The 20570-nt window shown below is 52.3% G+C and overlaps 1 protein-coding gene across 19 annotated transcripts in view; it reads left to right on the plus strand.

Moving 5' to 3' along the window:
• LOC102463920 (zinc finger protein 385C) overlaps positions 1-20570 on the plus strand; it is a 222628-nt gene that overhangs the window by 145397 nt on the left and 56661 nt on the right. For 3 of the 19 annotated variants that reach the window (XM_075911599.1, XM_025188591.2, XM_075911597.1), the window contains exons 2-3: positions 5769-6399; positions 9242-12021. The exons of 8 other annotated variants lie outside the window; for them this stretch is intronic. In XM_075911599.1, the coding sequence (XP_075767714.1) occupies positions 5881-6399; positions 9242-10813 (2091 nt within the window). In that variant the 5' untranslated portion in view covers positions 5769-5880 and the 3' untranslated portion in view covers positions 10814-12021. Of the gene's footprint in view, positions 1-960; positions 1118-2153; positions 2357-2384; positions 3488-5768; positions 6400-9241; positions 12025-20570 lie in introns of those variants that run through there. 8 more of the 19 variants (XM_075911602.1, XM_075911603.1, XM_025188589.2 and 5 more) reach the window with 7 other exon arrangements.

Here is a 20570-nt window from a genome sequence, read left to right on the forward strand (position 1 = left end):
TTTTAGAGTTGGGGGCTCAGCGCTCCCCAGTCGTCTTCTGTCACCTCTTCCAACTCCTCCGAAGCTCTGTGGACACCTCCGAGTGCTCCCAGAGAGGCGATGGAAATGGTTCCATGTATCCCCCTCCTACCCCCCACAGGACTTCAGAGCGCCAGCCAGGGCCCACGCTTCCACCCCAGGGAAGGTGAAAGTGGAGGAAGATGTCGGCAGACTAGCGGGCATGGGACCCAGTGCTCTGGGAGCTAAGGGAATTGTGGGGGTAGGGGACCCCGCTCTCAGGGGAATTGAGATCTCTGGGGAGGGAGAGACTGCCTGCCAGAGTTTTAGTATGGAGCTCTGCGCTGGGGAAAGCAGTGGTTAGCAGGAGCCTGGGCTGTTGTGAGGACACACGGGGGAGCGTGTCTGCATCCTAGGGCTCCAGATCGATCTCTGCTGGGCTACTGGCCCCTGCGTCCTGTGCAAAAGCTGTGTCCCGCTCGGGGAAGAGGGTTATCTGGCGGGGGGGGGGGGGCCTGCTTCTTCACGGGGGGCCTTGGCTCAGCGGCAGGAGGCAGGAGACCTGGTGGGCATGCTTCTGGCTGACGGACAGCTGAAGCATGTGGCAGGCAGGTCCCTCGCGGCCGCCTGTGTGACATTCCCAGGAGATAAGAACATAAGAACGGCCGTACTGGGTCAGACCAAAGGTCCCTTTAGCCCGTCTGCGGACAGTGGCCAGCACCAGGTGCCCTGGAGGGGGTGGACTGAAGACAATGATCAAGCGATTTGTCTCCTGCCATCCCTCTCCAGCCTCTGACAAACAGAGGCCAAGGACACCATTTTATCCCCTGGCTAGTAGCCTTTTATGGACCTAACCTCCATGAAATTATCTAGCTTCTCTTTAAACTCTATTATAGTTCTAGCCTTCACAGCCTCCTCTGGCAAGGAGTTCCACAGGTTGAGATGTTTCTTTCTCCTTCCCAGGGGAGCCAGGGGCTGGCTCTTGGGCTGAAGCTGGGCAGGGGGGGCTGCGCTTCTTGCACAAGAGCCTCCTGCTTTTGGAACCGTTTGTCCTGCCTGCTCGCAGCTGGAGGGGACAGGAGCTGCCCCAAGCAGCCCTCGGTCTTGGAAGGAAAGAAGGGTAGGTTCGATTTCTAAGGACATCCACCTTCAAGGCACGAATACCCTGGGGCAGGGAGTGAACCCCTCTCAGCGGGTTGGCCCAGGGCGGGGTTTCTCTTTTCTTCCCTGGAAGCATCTGATGCAGAGATGGGCTCCTGGACAGACCAGTGGTTCTGCACCTGTTTACCAGGGTGGGCTGCATCCTACACTACCTGTAGGGCCCTGCCTGTGGCCACGCTTGGACTGCAAGTGTCCTGCAGGTGGAGAACCTCTGGCCTGGACAGACACAGCCCTGCTCCATTCTGGCTGGTCTTTTGCTCCTGCTTTTAAGCGCCTGATCCCAAGCGCCGTGGAGTCCGTGGGAAGGGGCCCTCTGACTTCTGTACACTTTGGATCAGCACCTGGGTGAGGCCAGTCCGAGGGCCACACGCAGCCGGTCCATATTGTGAAGTTCTTCTTCACACAGCGTGTAGTCAACCTGTGGAACTCCTTGCCAGAGGAGGCTGTGAAGGCTAGGACTAGAACAGAGTTTAAAGAGAAGCTCGATAATTTCATGGAGGTTAGGTCCATAAAAGGCTATTAGCCAGGGGATAAAATGGTGTCCTTGGCCTCTGTCTGTCAGAGGCTGGAGAGGGATGGCAGGAGACAAATCGCTTGATCATTGTCTTTGGTCCACCCTCTCCGGGGCACCTGGCGCTGGCCACTGTCGGCAGACAGGATACTGGGCTAGATGGACCTTTGGTCTGTCCCAGTACGGCTGTTCTTATGTTCTTATTGTCCCGGGTACCATCGATGGGTGGGCCGTTGCAGGAGGCATGTGCTTGAGTGGGAGGTTTTTGCACAGAGGGCATCATGAGGGGTTAGGAGCCTTGTCCCAGTAGAGGGGGCAGCATGGAGGGAGAAGCAGAGGAGAAGGCACCGGCGCCAGGGGGAATGAGCAGGGAGAGAAAGGAGCAGGTGCAAAGAGCCAGGCCTGGAGCGTGGAGGGCAGCCGGGGCTGGGAGACGTTCCCAAGCCAGAGACAGGAACTGGAAATACTGTGCCTTGCTCCCCAGCAGGAGGGGCCTTTGAGTACCAGGATCCAAATTGCTCTGATGCCTGCCCAGAGCATCCACACAAGCGTCTAGGTAGCCCCGAAGCCAGCGTGGGGAAGGACAGGGTAGGACGGGACCTCTGTCTGCCGGAGTGGAAGTTTTCCTCGGTTCAAGCTGGCTGGACTAGCCTTACGTCGAGACCTGCGTCCTGCCCATAGGCTCAGGTGAACTAATAGTGCTTAGCATGAGCGTGGCTCTTCACGGACAACCTCCCATGCCACAGAGAGGGGCAGGGCAGTACTGTGGCCACCATGGTGCGGAGAGGGGGAAACTGAGGCAGGTTGGCCAAGTGGTTGAAATGACATAGGCCAGATCAGCACCCAGGAATTCCTGGCTCCAAGTCCGGTGCCCACCCCTCTGTTCCCCCCTTCGTGCTCTGTGTGAATTTTGCTGTCGCTAAGTCTGTTCCGAGTGTCCATGTGGCCAGGTGACGCATTTCACCGGTGCTGCGGGATGCCTGGCGCCTCTCTGGCGCACTTAGCGGTGGCTGTCTTCCTGCCCCACAAACCTGGCTCTCTTGGCTGGCAGTGCAGTAGCCTGCCACTGCACCATGCGGGCCAGCCGAGGTTCATGCTGCGAGCTGCTCTTCAGTTCATCCTGCTCCTCTGCCCACCTCCTGCCAAAACAAGGAGCAGGCCCCTTACAGGTTAACGGATTCATTTGGGTGCTTCGTCAGCAGTGGGTTTGACCCACGAAAGCGTATGCCCAAATCAATCTGTTAATCTCTAGACTCCTCCCTGTCTTGGCAGATACAGACTAACACGGCTCTGCCTGAGACGTCTCTCTTTAGACAGGTCGAATGTTTTCTGGCTCTAGTGGTGTATTTTCCCCCTCTTTGGGGCTGGGCTGGGCTGGCCCTGGAGAGTAGAGACCAGTGGAGCAATTACAAAGAACAGATTTGATGAGCAAGGTGATTGGGGGGGAACGTTTAGCATAGCCAGAGCCCTGGCACATTTGGCTCCCATCAGGAAATGCTTCTGTGCCAGGAACCCCTGGGAAACGGGTGATTTGAGGGCAAGTTTGAAAAAGTTGGGGTCCTTTAGGTTTCAGAAAGGAAATGGCTGAAGAAACGAATCTACGGTAATGGGGAAAGAGTTGCTAGTTCTCTGTTGCCTTAGGATGGCAGCGCTCAGGAAGGCGATAGTGCCAGGAACTCGTGAACCAAGGAGAAATTACCGAGCCTGGCGGCGTGTCTGCGGGCGCAGCATTCCCCCTCAAGCCAAGGGAGAAATTGAACCCTTGAGTGAGGTTGGAAGGGGACAGGGGCTGCCTGTTCCCTGGCAGTGGCATAGATGGTACGTTCCATCCGGTAGGAAGCAGAGCTTGGGAAACTCCCCTTCTCTGTTGCTGGAAAATCTTCCCTGCTTTAGTCTCTCCTGCCAGTACAGGGCTTATCAATTCCCTTTCCCTTCTCTCCTCCATTCCCCCCTTCACTTCTTTCACCTCTGTAATGAAGTAAATTCAGTGATGACGGATATAACCAGCTCGTGCCGGCCTTTCGCAACATCCCGGTGGCAGATTTACGGGACTTCTTTGCAAAGGGTCGGTAGGAAGGGAGGACGATAGACGTGATAGATGAGAACAGCAGTGAAAAAAGCAAACAGAATGTTAGGAGCCATTAAAAAGGGGACAGAGAACAAAACAGAAAATAGCTTGCTTATTGCCGCTATATAAAACCAAGGGACACCTGCAGATGTGATCACCTCATCTCAAAAAAGATCTCTTGGCATTGGGAAAGATTCAGAAAAGGACAACAAAAAGGATTAGAGGTTTGGAACGGGTCCCATATGAGGAGAAAGATTAAAAAGACTTGGACTTTTCAGCTTAGAGAAGAGGAGACTAAGGGGGGATATGACAGAGGTCTGTAGAACCATGACTGGTGTGGAAAAAGTGAATAAGGAAAAGTTATTTCCTTATTCCCACAATATAAGAAATAGGGATGACCAAATGAAATGAATAGGCAGCAGGTTTAAAACAAACAAAAGGAAGTTTTTCTTCTCACAACACACAGTCAACCTGTGGAACTCCTTGCCAGAGGATGCGGTGAAGGCTAGAACTTTAACGGGGTTCAAAAAAGAACTCGATAGATTCATGGAGGTTAGGTCCACCAATGGCTATTAGCCAGGCATCCCTAGCTTCTGTTTCTCTGGAAGTGGGTGACGGGAGGGATCACGTGAGGATCACCTGTTGTGTTCCCTCCCTCTGGGGCATCTGGCATTGGCCACTGGCGGCAGACGGGATACTGGGCTAGATGGACCTTTGGTCTGACCCTGTCTGGCCGTTCCCATGTTCTAGACTAGGGATGTAGAAAGTTGTTTTAAAGGGTAACCATGTGACCGCTAGCAATCTTAGTGGTTACACACACTATGAGCTGCGCACTGTAGGCTCTTAGCTTTATACCGCGGAGCCCACAGCTAAGCCACCCTGGGAGCGGGGGCTGCCAGCTCCACTCCGGGTGGGGAGGCATTGCAGCATGCTCTGCAGCTGGCTCCTGGGAGCCACAGCATGTAACCTGTGGCAGGGGGGCCAGGCTGAGCCCACCACGAACGGGCTACTCTGGCCGGTCCGCCGGACCAGCCCCTGCCTACGGTGGGCCCTGCAGGGCTGAAACGGCCCCTCGCCCGGGGCAGGCAGGGAGCTGCTCCACCTCCTACCGGGTGAGGGTAACCGATTAACCGGTTCAACTTTTACATCCCTGCTGCAGACCACTGCACAGAGACTTTCCGTCCGGCTCTTTATTTCCATCTCCCTCGAGCAGATTGTAAAATCCCAGCGCTCTGTAACTGAGCGGCGTCTGGGCCATCTGCAGAGGTGGGAACTCAAAGCAGTTGCCAGGGGTTCTGCGTTGCCCTGGGCTCGCTGGCACGCAGCCACGGCCGGTTCCCCGGAACTGAACAGTTTTACCAGCCGTCACTGCAGCCCGGGAGGTGGGGAAAGCGGCATGTGCCCACGGGGGAGAAAGGAAGAAGCAGCTGGATTGGTTGGGCTTTGCAGATGTGCTTTGCTCAAGGCCCCGTAAGATCTAGCCATTGGGCTGCATTATCACATGACTGTTTTCCCTAAAATTTCCTACTGCTGGAGGCCGCTCCCCAGCAGGAGCAACCCTGGGGGGCTGAGACCCAGCAGATGGAGTACCCCCTCCCCCCCTGCCCTGTCCCGCAGCCCTGCTCAAGGGGGCTAGACTATTTGCCTGAACCTTTCCACGTGCTCGTGCTCTTGCTGTGCTTCCCGAGAGCTACAGAGATCCATGACCAAGGGACCAGTTTAAGGGTGGGGGAGGCTGGTACAGAGCAGGGTTAGCCTGGTAGCCTGCACCTCGCTGGGAGTGCAGCGCAAAGCATGCTCTGGGCTTGAGCATCCCTTCTCGCCTTCAGACAGTGAAGGGAAGGTCGTTGGTCCAGGCGGTCAAGGGATCTCCAAGTTGTCGGCCTGTCCGGTGGCGGCTGCTCCTCAGCTGGGCGCTTCTCTGCGGTCGTTGAGTGCTGCCGTAGGCCCGTGTTAAAAGACAAGACTAAGTAATTAGCGCAGGTTTTGCCAGCGCCCTAATCCCTCTCCCCTTGTCTCTTTCGTCTCCAGTCGAACCAGGAAAGTGGTACTAGACCTTCCTTTCTAAATTAAATGTAGAGGCTGCTCCTTCAAGGACACAGTTCAGTTCCTCCGTAGTGTTTGATTTCCCAGCCACAGCAATATGGTGCCTGCGGGGAAAAAGCCAGCTGGGGAAACTTCCAATTCCAATAAAAAGTGTAAGCGCTATTTCAATGAGCACTGGAAGGAAGAATTTACCTGGCTGGAGTTTGACTATGAAAGGAAACTCATGTTTTGCCTAGAGTGTCGCCAGGCGCTGGTGAAGAACAAGCACGGCAAAGCGGAGAATGCCTTCACCGTGGGCACGGATAACTTCCAGCGCCACGCCTTGCTGCGGCACGTTACCTCCGGCGCTCACCACCAGGCGCTGGCGGTGAACCGAGGGACGCTGGCTTTCGACCCGCACGTCCACAGCTACCCGGAGCTGCGCTCTGTGATCAAGGTGGAAGTGAACCCCGCCAAGATAGCCGTCCTCACCACTGTGTACTGGATGGCCAAGGAGGAGATCCCGGCCGAGAAGTGCTCCTCCTTGCTTGAGTTCCAGAAGTTCAACCTCTGCCAGGCATTGCTAACCTCGGAGCGCAATGACTGTTACCACCCCGGCAGCGTCAGAGAGATGCAGGTGTGTACGGGAGTCGGGGGCTTTGTGGTTGGGTTCTCTGCCCTGGTGTTTGATCGCAGGGGCTTCGGGCTGCCCTACTGGCTGTGTGTGGGCTGCCCTGCCGGCTGTGTTCGATCGCAGGGGCTTCGGGCTGCCCTGCCTGCTGGCGACCGACCCACCAATAAAGCCACCTGACTGCCCCTCAGTACAGCAAAGGCCTGACGTGCATCCCCAGCAAAGCCCCTAGGACACCATTCCGGAAAAGCATCTTTGGACACAGACAGACAAGGCCTTGACCAAATTGGCAGGACTGGAGCATGGACTTAACATTTCAGACGCGTTCCTGAATCGCAGCGCTAAGCACGTGCTCCAGTCCCACGGGGGTTGGCCTAAGTGCTCTGCTGAGCTTTTAACCAGGAACCTCCTGGATTTTAAAAAAAAAAAAAAAAACCTGCTTGAAGGTGTCCAGCATGTAAGTTCTAGTACAATGGTATGGATCATTAATCATGCCTGGAACTCTACTGTGCTCTGTGTTCTCCTAGAGCCGTGCAGACGGTACCTAATCAGTCCTCACCAAACCCACTGGGAAGGGAGTAAGTAGTAGTGTCGCCCCCTTTTATTAGTGGGGAAACTGAGGCATGAAACGGCACAAGGCCACTCAACTGTTCAAGGCCTGAGCTTGCTTGGTGCATGGGTCTTCTTTGCTAGCCTCTTGCAAATGGGTGAATTTCCCCCTTCCAGAATGATGCCAAAGCTAGGAGAAGCTGCCCATGAGTTCAGTCCACTGAGCTACGCCAGCTCTTGGTCTGCACGAAACTTTCACATAAGACCACCTGCAGCTGGCAATTCCGTGCTGCTCCCATCTTGTGGAGGCTTAAGAGACGTTTCTTGAGATTAAAAATTGATGCAAAATCTTGTTGGTGTCGACAGCTAATTAGGCACCCTGGGAATTCCTAGGGGCCAGTAGAAAGTGTTGAGGTCCGTCAGAGACTGGCTGTTAAAGAACAGGGAGTCATGAGTTCATTCTGTCATCCGTGTGCTTTTAACGTACATGAGGAGCTACTGGGCTTGAGAAGGGAATGTAAAGCCATCAGTTCTTTAAAACAGAAACTTTTTTTCCCCCTCCCTCTTGTTTGAATGTGGTAGATTTCACAATCAATGAATGATGACTATTTTAATGGTCAAAGCTCAAGAGATCAATTAGCATACCAGAGCACTGTGGGGGTATTTTTTGTCTCTTTTTACCCTAAACTGGGTAATCAGTGAGATCAAGTTGAAGGCAAAGAATTCAGAGAGGATTTTCTTAATTTTACAAATGTTCATGCCTGTTAAAATCAAATTAATTTGTAGCGAATCTTGGCCACTTGCCAGTCATTTAGCTAAATAAAGAGCCCTATTTTACTGCAAATAGACTAACCCACTAATTAGATTCCTCAGCCTCTAGTGGTATTTGCTGCATTTGAAAAAAAAAAAAATTTCAAATCAGTGGTATTTTAATGAAAGGGGCCAAATGGAATTAAGAAAAAGAAAAACCACCATGAAGTTTTATGGCTTCTTCAATGTGTGATTTGTTTTTAAAGTATGAGTAACAGATGAAATTATAACACAATACAAAAGCGGGTCTCAGGTATGCTAATTATACTCTAACAAAGATGAGATTCCAGAGTCACTATGAAAGAGAATCGGGGGAGGAGTCAGAAATGCATTCCTATTTGGGATACCACCAAACAGGTGCTTAATGTTAAGTATGTGCTTATTGAAATCAGTAGGACTTAAGCACAAGTAAAATATTGGCTTAAGCGAGCATTAGCTTGAGTTTCCAATACTGCTTTAGTAAACCAGCAGGAAATTCCCTTATTTTAAAAAAGGAAACCAATTTGGGGCAGAGACTTCTGTTCCCTGCATGTGTGTACAGCGCTGTGCACGACATGGGCTCGCCTCGCTGAATCCTGTAGGCACTCTGACAATATAAATATTGCATAAAAATACTGCAGGGTTTTATAGTAATTGGCAAGAGCAGCACTATATCCCTGCAGTGGATCTTGGGTCTGATTGACCTCTTGACGCAGGCGTGAAAGAGGAACGGGGCTGAAAGACTAGGATTCTGTAGCTTTTCTTTTTAAAAAAAATAAAGGTTGCCTGGATGGTTGTTACTGAAGTTTCCATGCAAAGGATTCTGCTCTCTGTCCCTCCAGTGTAAATCCAGAAGAAGTCCCGTGGCGTTATTTCAGAATTAGGCTCCGGTTCAGGGAAGTTCATCTGCTCAGCTTACACCCGCGCTTATCACTGGGCATGTGTTTCAGAGTAAAATTTTCACATGTGCCTAAGTTCCACTGACTTCCTTTGACTCCTAAGTGACCTAGGAGCCAAAAGGTGGCATTCTGAAAGCACCAAAGACCCATTTCCAACAGTGATGTAGGCACTTGGGGAGCCTAATGAAAGTCAATGGGGTTTAGACTCTTAAATCACTTAAGTCCCAACTTTAAAGGGACTTAGGCACCTAACACCCTTTAAAAACCTCTGGATTGTGCATCAACATTTTTTTTACCTGTGCCCAAGTACCATCGATTTTCTTTGACTCCTAAGTGACTCGTGTGCTTTTGGCAATGAGATTTAGCTTAAGACATCTGAGGATATTTGGAAAATTTGACCCCAAGTCTCGTGGAAAGTCAATAGGGCTTAAAGGGAAGCCGGCGTTGAAATGCTTTCCTGAGTCAGAGTTAAGTGAGACCAGTATCAGGGCACCTTGCCGCTTCTAAGGCCTTTTTTAAGCATGCTGCAAATCCCCCATGTGCTTCGAAATTCATTTTAATTTCTTTTTCCCCCCCTGCCCACCCTGGTGCTGCTTCGTTCACTGGCGCAGGCAGCGATCGTCCAAGTCCTTCACAATGAGGACAGGCACAAGATGAAAGCCTCGCCGTTCGTTGGGCTGGTGGTGGACGAGACGGTCGACGTTCTGGAGCACCGGAACCTGCTCATGTTTACAACCACCGTCTCCCCGTACGACGGGCAGACCTCCATCACATTCCTGGGCAGCTTTGAGTTGCCAGCCGGGGAGACCTGCACTGTGGCGGACAAAGCGGTCGAGGTGATGCACTCTTTCGGCATTCCCACCAAGAAGATCACATGGCTCAGCTTTCACAGCTCCTGCCTGGGGGCCGACAGACTGAATGGGGTGGGGGCCAAGCTGAAGTCCGTGTGTCCTCTCCTCACGGAGATGCACTGCCTTTCCCACAAGAGCTCCTTGCTCCCTGCTGAGAGTGTCGCTAACATTGAGTATGTCCGGAAATACGAGTCCACGGTGGATGCCGTCTTCAGACTTTACTCCAACTTCAAAGGGGAGAGCAACAGCCTCCAGGAGCTGCAGAGCATCCTGGATCTAGGAGAGATGGACCTGAAGGGTCCCAAGACCATCCACTGGACTTCCATGTTCCCCGCTGTGGAGGCAATTGACTCCTCCTGGCCTACGTTGGTGCTTCTGCTGGAGAGTGAGTCCCAGAGGTCCCCCGTGGCATTGGGCCTCTGTGAAGAGCTCAAGAAGTTCCAGTTCGTGGCTTTCACAAAGATTCTCCTGGACGTCCTCCCCATCTTCCAAAAGCTGAGTTGGTTCTTCCAGATCGAGGACTTTGATCTCTCCACCCTGCAGCCCATCATCTCGGCTACCGCTGCCACCCTGCAGGCCCTGAAGAGCGTGAGCGGCCAGAACTTCCAGGAGTTCCTCAACGAGCTGAATGAGCATCCCCAGGAGGACTGGGAAGACGAGAGCCGTTTCTACTACAAGGGGGTAGAGCTCGCCAGCTGCTCCAAGCTGCACCTGAAGAACTTTGAGCACTTGAAGGAAACCTACCTTGAGAGTGTGCGGGGAAACCTGCTGGATAGATTCCCCAGCCACGGGCTTGAGGCTGTCAAGTCCTTCTCCACCATCTTTAACCCCAAGTACTACCCCCAGTCTTTGGATGATATCGGCAGCTACGGCATCAATGAACTGAACTTCCTCTTGCAGGCGTATTCTCAGGTGGTGGTGAGTGAAAGAGCCCTGAACGATTTCCCCCTTTTCAAACGGATCGTGTTCTGCCTCAGCCAGCTGTCCTTCAAGGACCTGTGCGTCAAGCTGGTTTACAGCAATTCCGAAATGCACGAGCTCTTCCCAGACTTTGCTGTCCTGGCTGCCGTTGCTCTGGCCTTGCCTCTTGGCTCGGTGCTCTATGAGAAGATCAACCGGGGCCGGGAACTCATGAAACACAGACGGTGGTGCTCCACAAAGGACTCTGGCCTGTCCAACCTCATGAAGATCGCCATCGACGGGCCCACCGTTAACGAGTTTGACTTTGCGTTAGCAATTGAGTATTATGAAAGTAGGAGAGACTCTGATTTCCTCATGGCGCAGATTAAACAAGATGAAAACCAAGGCACCTTTTGGGGTGATGGGATGTGAAAATAATATTTTTTACTCTGAGATAACATTACCCCGCTTGAAGGGGTGTGAGGCCTTACATTTAAGCAAGAATATCGAAGGATTGTGTTTTGTTTTTTGTTCTCGTTATTCTGATTTTTCCCTTTGCTTTTCCATTCTCGTCTCTTCCATCATTTCTGATCCGCCAGCCTCACGAGCACATGACAGGACCTAGGGCTAAATGCGAAATGTCACAAGAGCGTTCTGTTCAGTAGTGGAAGCTTTTGAGCAAGTCCGATTTTTTATGAAGCCGGAAAAGGGAGCTTTTGTCTTGCATCCATTTTGGCCCTGGTGTCCCAAACAAAATTTGAATTGGCTGCAATGTTTAACAGCCCATTTTCCCTGCTGGTTTTAACCACGCTTATTAAATTTCAAAAAAAATCTCATCTTTTGAGCTCCAACATAACCTTGCTTTCACACACCATTCTTGGCAGCCTTCTCTTGATGGTCCATTCTCCAAAAAAAAATCCCCCCCTTCCCACCCTGCCCCCTCTTTGGAGCCTAGAGTATGAACACTGAAGAGGCAGCATATCTTTCTAGCTCTCTTGCACATCTATCATGCCTGCCAGTGTCTTGTTAAAATTCCTTGCACATAGCATAAAATATTTGTAGTGTTGGAATCCACTCATTATCATTACCGATGCAGGTGACTTGGAGAATGGCTTTGGAATCACCAAGGAAATCACAACTTTTAAATGCATCTTGTGTAGATATGTGTATGTATATATATATTTATATAAATATAGATGCATATTAAATAAATATATCTTAACTTTCCTAGCGTTAAAAGACAAAGATATCTAAAAGACTTTTTCTTTTTGCAATGACAGAATAAATGATCTACAGGGGTCCAAAAAAGTAATCAATTGTGAATTCCTGGTCTTTTCAGAACAACGCATTGTCCCTCATGCATTTCCGTTGCAGTCTAAGTCTCTTGCAACTGAAGAAAACATCCTTTAATGGGCAAACCTGAGATTTGTTTCTATTGATTTTTTTTTAAACATTCCTTCACCTTGGAGCAAATGACGTTGTCAAGGGTAAGACGTCTCCTCTATCCACGTGGGCTCGGTACACAAGCGTTTAACCTGAGTAACCATGTCCGGAGAGCGCCTGTGTTGCATGGCCATGTGTCCTCTTTGTTAATTATGTGGGCTCATGCACTCGAGGTGTTTTTCTTAGTTGGGGGGGGGGGAGGGAGAGGAAGAGAAGATCCCCACTGCTGGTTTTGATTTGCAATAAAGTCCAAACATTTGACTGAAGTATTCTGCCATTTTAATGCTTATGCAGCCTGACAGCTGGGCACGTTTTGCAAAGGGTTCAGGCAATAGTTGCTGCACTAGGAGGTCAGAAATCCTACAAGTCTCCAAGGTTCCCATGTTGAGCAACACCATCCCCGTCACCACCATGCAGAACCAAGCCTCTTGTGCTTTCCTTGTAGCCATCACGTTGTTCTTGTTTCATGCATGGTGCATTTTTTCCTATTAAGGACCCAGAACCCAGCGAAGACTTTGGATCAGGCCTGGGTTTCCAGTGTCCGTGAGTAATGCATGATACTCTTCCTGGGGGTCCCGCTCGGACCTTGTCACTGTGAGCATCTCTCCATGGTCCTCCTCGGCTTGTTTTCAGGGTGGTTTTTCTCCTTCAGCAGGTCAGCAGCTGTAAGTGTAGCTAGCAGTGCAGCTGTGCTACCGAAGGAAGGATGCAGTACCGCAGCAATGCAGCTGTGTAGACACTTGCTAACGTGACAGAAGGAGAGGTTCCAGTGCTGTTGTCAGGCCACCCCTTCTGAAGAGAGATTAAAAAGCCTCCTCTTTTCTAAGCTGAAAAGTCCCAGTCTAAGTGGGGATAGGATAGAGGACCATAAAATAATGCCAGGTGTGGAGAAAGTGAATAAGAAAAGTAATTTACTTTTTCCCATAACATAAGAACTAGTGGTCACCCAAAGAAATTAATAGTTTAAAACAACCAAAAGGAAGTACAACTTCATGCATCACACAACCTGTGGAACTCCTTGCCAGAGGATGTGGTGAAGGCTAGGACTTCAACAGGGTTCAAAAAAGAGCTAGATAGATTCATGGAGGTTAGGTCCATCAATGGCTATTAGCCAGGGTGGGTGGAATGGTGTCCCTAGCTCTGTCAGAGTTTGGGAATGGGTGACGGGGTGAGATCACTTGATGATTCCCTGTTCTGTTCATTCCCTCTGGGGGCATCTGGCATTGGCCACTATTGGAAGACCGGATACTGGGCTAGATGAATCTTTGGTCTGACCCAATACGGCCGTTCTTATGAAGTAGGTGGGTCTGTAGACCTGGCTGATTCAACCATCTGGCAACCCTAGATCCAAGGTGGCTGGGTCCAGATTTCTTGAGTCCTAATCAAATGGTTTAACCACAAAACCACCCTTCTCTTCCCTTCCTCAGTGTTGGTACAGCACTGAGGCTTGGGCATTTTGAATGATTAGTCCCTAAAGCAGTGTTTCTTAAACTTTTTAAGACCGAGGAACACCAAACAATAATGGTTTGTTTTGTTTTTTATGGGGAACACCGGAGATTTTTTGTTGAGCAAAACAAACAAAAAAAAAAGATAGAATTTAAGCCCGCTATTGGCCACAAATGTGGGGAGAAGGGTTGTTCCACATGGCTTCCGAATGTAGATGCAGCATTCCCCCGCCAGAGATCCGGGGCAGCGCCTTGCATAGATCTGCGCTCTGAGAAACCAGAGCGTACCCTGGTCCCCATCCTGCTGTGAGTTGTGCGGAGGAGTTCATGGCAGGATATGCGCAGTTTGTTGTACCTCTTCCAAAGCCAGCCCGGTTGCCTATTGTGGGGTGGAGACGTCGGAATACTGGCCCCAAACAGCTGTGGTCTAGCGGAGTGACTTGTAAGGAACCTCCAGGAAGTTGCAGTCTGCCAGCTGCTGCTAAAAATGCAGTGGGCTGTTGATCATCTGGGCCAAATCCTCAAAGGCTCAGTGCTCTTTCGGGTGCTCTGCTGTTTTCCCAGCACGATGGCAACCGTGCACCAGCTCATGCTTTGAGCCCCAGCCTGTAGGGGGAGGGGACAGAGAGCCATTCCCAAAGGTCTGGTTAAAGTAGTTGAAGTGAAATTCAACTCCAGCGCCGGGAGGGAGGGCAGAGATTTTCAATCCTGGGGTAGAGGAGTGGAGAGGCAACAGAGAGAGCGAGGAGTGACTAGAGCAGTGGGCAGCCTGTTGCCCCACGAGACCTTTTGCAACATGCGGGGTTGCCAGAGTCTGCTGGCTTCCATCTGTATCGATAAAGGGAGCCCCATGATAAGCCAGGGCACGGAAGGTACGTTGGGGGCTGATTGCACCCAGCATTGGCTGAGAGCCGTGCGCTCCCTCTGCGTCCAGTCACAGTGCTGGTATGATTCATTCGGCCTCGCCCACAAATTCTAGGAACCCAAGTGCAGGGAGCAGAACTACTACCTCCTGGGAGACCATCTCGGTTATGACAGTCTTGAGGCCCGCTGCGAGGGAGGGCCACCCCCATGGCCCAGTTTAGCCTCGGTTGCCAATTGCTGGCCTAGAGCAGCAGTTCTCAACTGCCGGTCCGTGGACCGGTGCCGGGCCACGAACCACTGGCTGCCGGGCTGCGGTGGCTCTGGAGGTACGCTGCCCAGCCCCTCCCCCTGCAGCTGTTGGGAGAGGCATGTCTTGCCCCACTCTCAGCCAACCAGTGCTGGGCAGGGGCGGGGTCTCCTCCCGGACGCAGAAGAGCGATTGGCTGCACAGCAGGAGGGCCGCACGGAGTCCGGCACGGCAGCCTTAGAGCAGCTGTGACCCAGGCAGCAGTGCTCAGCTGGTGGCTGGGAGGCAGCGCAGGGCTAGGTGAAGGGGGCAGGGCTGGTGTTAGGGGTTACTGTGGGGTGGGGGGCTCTAAGAGGCAGGGGGCTGGCACTGAGCAGCTCTGGGGATGAAGCTAATACTGGGGAGCTCTGGGGGTGAGGTTAGTACTGGGGAGCTCTAAGAGGTGGGGACTGACATGGGGGGCATCGGGTGGGGAGCTGGCACTGGGCGGTTCTGGGGATGGAGCTAGTAGTGGGGGAGTTATGGGAGCAGGGCTGGCACTGGGGGCTCTAGGGACAGAGCTAATATTGGGGACTGGGGAGCGCTCGGTGGGAGGGTTGAGTGCAGTGGGGCTCTGGAAGCAGGAGGTTGGCAGTCTGGTAATGGGGGGACTCTAATGGGGGCTGGCACTGGGGGGCTGTGAGGGTGGGAGGCTGGCATTGGGAGGGTTGGGTGCAGAGGACTCTGGGGTCAGTGGCTGGCTCTGAGGGGGTAGTGGAGGGCACTGAAGGGCTCAGGGGACCAGGTGTACCCCAGAGCTGCTGCAAACTGCTGGCTTCAGCTGCGGCAGCCGCCTGCCACGTGGTGACTGCCAGAGCTGGAACGGGCTGATTGCAGCAGCTCTGCGGTCCAGGGCTTTTGGCCAGCTGGTAACATTTCATTTGCATATCTGCATAATCATTATACAAATAATGAATATGCACAGATGCAAATAAACTGTTCCCGGTCCACCAAAAGTTTGTGAATGGGTTTGCCGGTCCGCGCTATGAGAGAGATTGGGACCCGCTGGCCTAGAGAAGGAGAGAAGGAGCCAGATTGTTTCTGTGTAAATAAACTGCTGCCGTCCCCACATGCCTTGGGTAGAGGTCGTGCCAGTTGTTCATGGCAGCACTGAGCGCAGGGAAATGTGTCCTTGGCCAACCCACCGGATTGACACTGCTGCGGTAGCATCCTGGTGCGTCACAAGGGCACGTGCGGGATAAACGCCCTTGCACCTGCTACACAGATCGGGTTGGAAGGGAGTTTTTTTGGGGGGATGGGAGGGGGGATTCATTTGCAGGAGCGAATGGACCTGGGGGAAGGAGCCCGCTCGAGAGCTGGGGTAACTGGCGATTTTTCTTTCCGTGCGTCCTGCATGCCGGTCTTGATTTAGCAAAGCCCTGCAGCCCAGCCGCTCCCACGGAGAATGGCCGGGAAGGTGGCTTGGGAAGCCAAAAAATTGGTTTGAATTGCTCACAGGAGGATTCCCTGGGCCCTTTCAATCACCGCCAGAGCCCTGCGCAGTCCCTGAAGCGTTGGCTGGGGGTGGGGCTACCCCTGGCTCCACCCCTACCACCTAAGGCGCCGCCCTTTCCAGGGATATGGAGCCAGGCCCCCTCCCACTTTGCCCAGGGGGCTGGTAAGTCTCTTGGCAGCCCTAGCACTGTGTTGGTACCTGCACAACACTTACGCCCCTGTTTAAGCTCCCCTGACTTCCATGGGACTTAAGTTGGTGCGTAAGTGCTTTGCTGAACTGAGCCCGAGGACGGTTGGCCTGGTATTTACCGAGCCGGCGGAGGTGTCTTTGCTGAATCAGAAAGCAAACCAAGGCCGGGATCTCCCTCCCACACGGAGCCAATAGGAGACAGGGAGATCTTTTACCCGCGGCCGCTGCATCTAAGCCCCTCGTCAGCAAAGCTTCTCTGCGGGAGAGTCGTGTGGGTTGGAATGAAACTCGAGGCATTGCCAGCAGATCCAGAGAAGTGATTATTCCCCTTTATTCAGCTCTGCTGAGGCCACATCTGGAGTATTGGGTCTAGTTCTGGGCCCCCACTATAGAAAGGATGTGGACGCATTGGAGAGGGTCCAGCGGAGGGCGGCCAAAATGATGAGGGGGTTGGAGCACATGACCTATGAGGAGAGGCTGAGGGATTTGGGCTTATTTAGTCTGCAGAAGAGAAGAGTGAGGTGGGATTTGAGAGCAGCCTTCGACATCCTGAAGGGGGTTCCAAAGAGGATGGAGAGAGGCTGTTCTCAGTGGTGGCAGATGGCAGAACGAGGAGCAATGGTCTCAAGTTAGTGGCGGAGGTCTAGGTTGGATATTAGGAAAAGCTGTTTCACTAGGAGGGTGGAGAAGCACTGGAATGGGTTCCCTAGGGAGAGGGTGGAATCTCCATCCCTAGAGGTGTTTGAGTCCCGGCTTGACAAAGCCCTGGCCGGGTTGATTTAGTTGGTATTGGCCCTGCCTAGAGCAGGGGGCTGGACCTGATGACCTCCTGAGGTCTCTTCCAGCTCTATGATTCTAACGCTGCCCTTTTGGATGCTTCCCTACAACTTGCTCTGTCTGTCAACAGGGGAGCTAGCAATGTGGCCATGAAATGTCGATAATGGGATGCAGAAAAAACGGTTTGACCAGTTGTCACTTTGGGCGACTTTTACATGTCGACAGCACTTTTGTTGCCAACCCGTCCCAGTGTAGTCATAGCCTAAGACAGAACCGCTTGGGCCTCGGTTTCCCTTTCTAGGGGTAGATAACACTTCCCTGCCTCGCTTGCCTGTGGTGAGGCTCTGCCGGCCGCTTTCTGGGAACTCACGAAGCGTGGGCAATTATTTGCATATTCACAGCTGTGCTCGCTCCCGTAATTCCAACCCTGATAGATTTGCTGCTCCCATGAGCGTCCCCTTGCCTCGCTATCTTAGATGGGGGAAAAGCATTGTTACCGGTGCCATTGTCTTCTTTCAAAACCTTTCGGCACAGGCCGGGCTAGCACGGAGTGGAAGCAGTGAGGCAAGCTGTCCGGATGGCTCATCAGCCTGGCTCTTTCTGTGAGGCTCCGGGTTACAGACCCGCCGTGGTACAGGAGAGACACAATTCGTCTTGCGATCTGCTTGGACTGTCTAAGCACTGGAGACGGAACCAAGCAATTTCCACCCAGAGAAATATACTTTAGTTCTAAGCAGGCTTGAGTGGACGGTCACTCCACAGGTGACCCCAAATGGGGAGAGTAGTTCTGTGTAACCCTTTCACTTCTGAAGCCTCGCTACTTCTGCACACTGTGCCAGCCATGACACATGGCACTATAGGGGCATGTTTACTAGGCTCCTTTAGCCTACAGAAGAGAAGAGCGAGGGGGGATTTGAGAGCAGCCTTTAACTCCCTGAAGGGGGGTTCCAAAGAGGCTGGAGAGAGGCTGTTCTCAGTGGTGGCAGATGGCAGAATGAGGAGCAATGGGCTCAAGTTGCAGTGGGGGAGGTCTAGGTTGGATATTAGGAGAACTATTTCCCTGGGAGGGTGGGGAAGCGCTGGGATGGGTTCCCTAGGGAGGGGGTGGAATCTCCATCCCTAGAGGTGTTTGAGTCCCGGCTTGACACAGCTCTGGCTGGGTTGATTGAGTTGGGGTTGGTCCTGCTTTGAGCAGGGGGTTAGACTTGATGCCATCTCTGTCTCTTTCTCCCTCTGCATTTATACCCCACTTGTCGCCCCTCTACAGTATTTGAATGCCTCTAATAATATCCTTATTGGACAGCTGGAGAAACTGAGGCCTGGAGAGGTGCTGTAACTTCCCCAAGGAACACGGCAATGGCAAAGCAGGTAGAAGAGCCCAAGAATCCTGGCTCACACCTCTGGGCTCTAACCACTAGATAACACTGCTCTGTTGTGAGAGGAGTCTGGCCTGTGGGATCAGTCTGACAGACACGATGGGGGAGAGAATCTTGTGTGAAAGCTGCTGCCCAGAGTCTTGGAAGGAAGTCTGGAGTCTGTTCCTAGCTCTGCCATACATTGGCTGTGCGATCTCGGACAAGCCAACTTCTCTGGATCTCGGTTCCCGCCTCTGTGAAATGGGGATAAGAATATTGCTCTTCGGCCTGTCTCCTGCTCTTTGCCTGCCTGGTACCGATCGAGGGGGAGCCCTTCAAAGAAGGAACCATCTCATGTGGGTTTCTACCACACCCCGCACAAACTTGGGTGGCTCGTCTAGGTAACCGACTGTCTCAGGGGAGTGAGAACCAAGTCCCTGAGCCAGCAAAATATGTACACGCAAGCTTAAAGTTCTCCCTCTTCCCCCCTCCCCGCCCCGCCCCCGCCAGCCAGCAGACAGAGCGAGCTGGTTCCTAGGGGCTTCTGAAAACAGTCCTGGCCAAACCGGGCGACTGTCTAGCGCTCGCCTTGGGGCAGAAATGCCTCCCAGCCCTACACGTCAGGGGCTGTTCTAGCAACCACCATCTACCCCCGCCTAGCAGTGGCTTTGCCTTTGTCAAGTCGCTGATTAGCCCCTTCCCCCTCCACAGAGGTAGCGAGGTTTTGCAGGCTGCGTTCCTCATTGGTCCTGCTTTGGGCAGGGGGCGGGACTCGATGACCTCTTCGGGTGTGTCTACACCACAACGTTATTTCAGAATAACGGCCGTTTTTCCGAAGTAACAATGCGAGCAGCCACACAGCCATTCCGTTATTTCAAAATAATTTTGAAATAACGAACGGCTTATGCCGCCTTCTGTAAACCTCATTCTGTGAGGAATAACTCCTCTTCCGAAATAGCCATTTCGAAATAAGGCATGTGTAGACGCTCCACTGCTGCTATTTCGAAATAGCCCCTCACGGAGGCCATTCGACGTTATTCCTCCTGGTGCTCAAAATCGAGATAGCACATCTACATTAGGGAAGCCTGCCTCAGACTCATTTTGAGGCTTCCCTGCAGTGTAGACGTGCTATTTCGAAATGAGCTATTTTGGAATAACTGTTCCGGAATAGCTTATTCCGAAATAACTGTGCAGTGTAGACAGAGCCTTCCACCCTAGGAGTCTATGATTCTCATGATGTGTTCTTTAGAAATAACAAAGCAAACCAAGCCCATCTCGAAGACGTACTGACGCCCTTGCGGTCGAGTCCCGAATCCACTCATTGGTCTAGAACAGGTTGAACCTCCCTAATCCGGCCCCCTCTGCACCTGGCCAATGTCACATCAGAGAATTTGCCAAACCACAGATCAATATAATAGAATCATAGAACTGGAAGAGATCTCAGAAGGTCATCAAGTCCAGCCCCCTGCTCTAGGCAGGACCAATCCCAACTAAATCATCTAGCATCATCAATGCTTCTACTACTTCCTGGGCTCTCAGAAGACAGGTAGGGGTAAATCCGAGCTAAATCACAGCCCAGAACACTGAGAACCAGGCCTGGTGGCTGTAAACAGACTTCATGGGACTGCAGGAAACATGGCCACACCCATGAGAAGTGGACATCCGGCTCACTAAAATCATGCCGGACCCCAGACGTTGCTGGACTAGAGTGGTTCAACCTGTATTGTGTTGCTTGTAAAAGGGCAGGATGCAGGGGACTCCCTAGGGGTCACCAGTCCCATTGGCTGCTACCTTCCGCATCAGATGATGCGATGCAGAAATACTGTTTCACGCCCCAGAAAGTTAATTATGCGCTGTTCACCCTTTTTTTATTTGCTGGGGTTTGTGTCCCCTCCCCCCCCCCATCCCCTTTTCTTTCCATTTATTTATTTGTTTTTGTTTATTTTTAAACGCTTTCCCAGATTTCCCTCCTGGGTGACTTTGGAATTAATTCGATCAACGCACGCCTGGCGAAGCAAACTGTAATTTTTACCCTGGAGTTAGGACTGGCTCAGGGATAGCTCCTCCAAAGGGAAAGAAATGAATCTGTGCATTCTCCCAGAAAGAGGTCACAGTTGCCTGCAGGGCCAGTGTGTCATGCTTTCTATTCTGAAATTCAACCATCCTGCAACTTGGAATTTCAGATTTTCCTCTTGGCTCCCTGCTCCGCCAGGGCGAGACGCGGGGATGCACAGCAAGAACGGTCATCGGCGGAAGGCCTGATTCGGCAGAGTAGTGAGGCAAGCGCTTCTCTCCAGCCCTCCTGGCCTGTTCAGAGGAGGCTTCATGTCTAAAGTGACGCTGGAGGGGGATTGTGACAGACACACACAAGTGA

This window comes from Pelodiscus sinensis, chromosome 29, assembly GCF_049634645.1.
Source record: "Pelodiscus sinensis isolate JC-2024 chromosome 29, ASM4963464v1, whole genome shotgun sequence".
Classification (NCBI taxonomy): Eukaryota; Metazoa; Chordata; order Testudines; family Trionychidae; genus Pelodiscus; species Pelodiscus sinensis.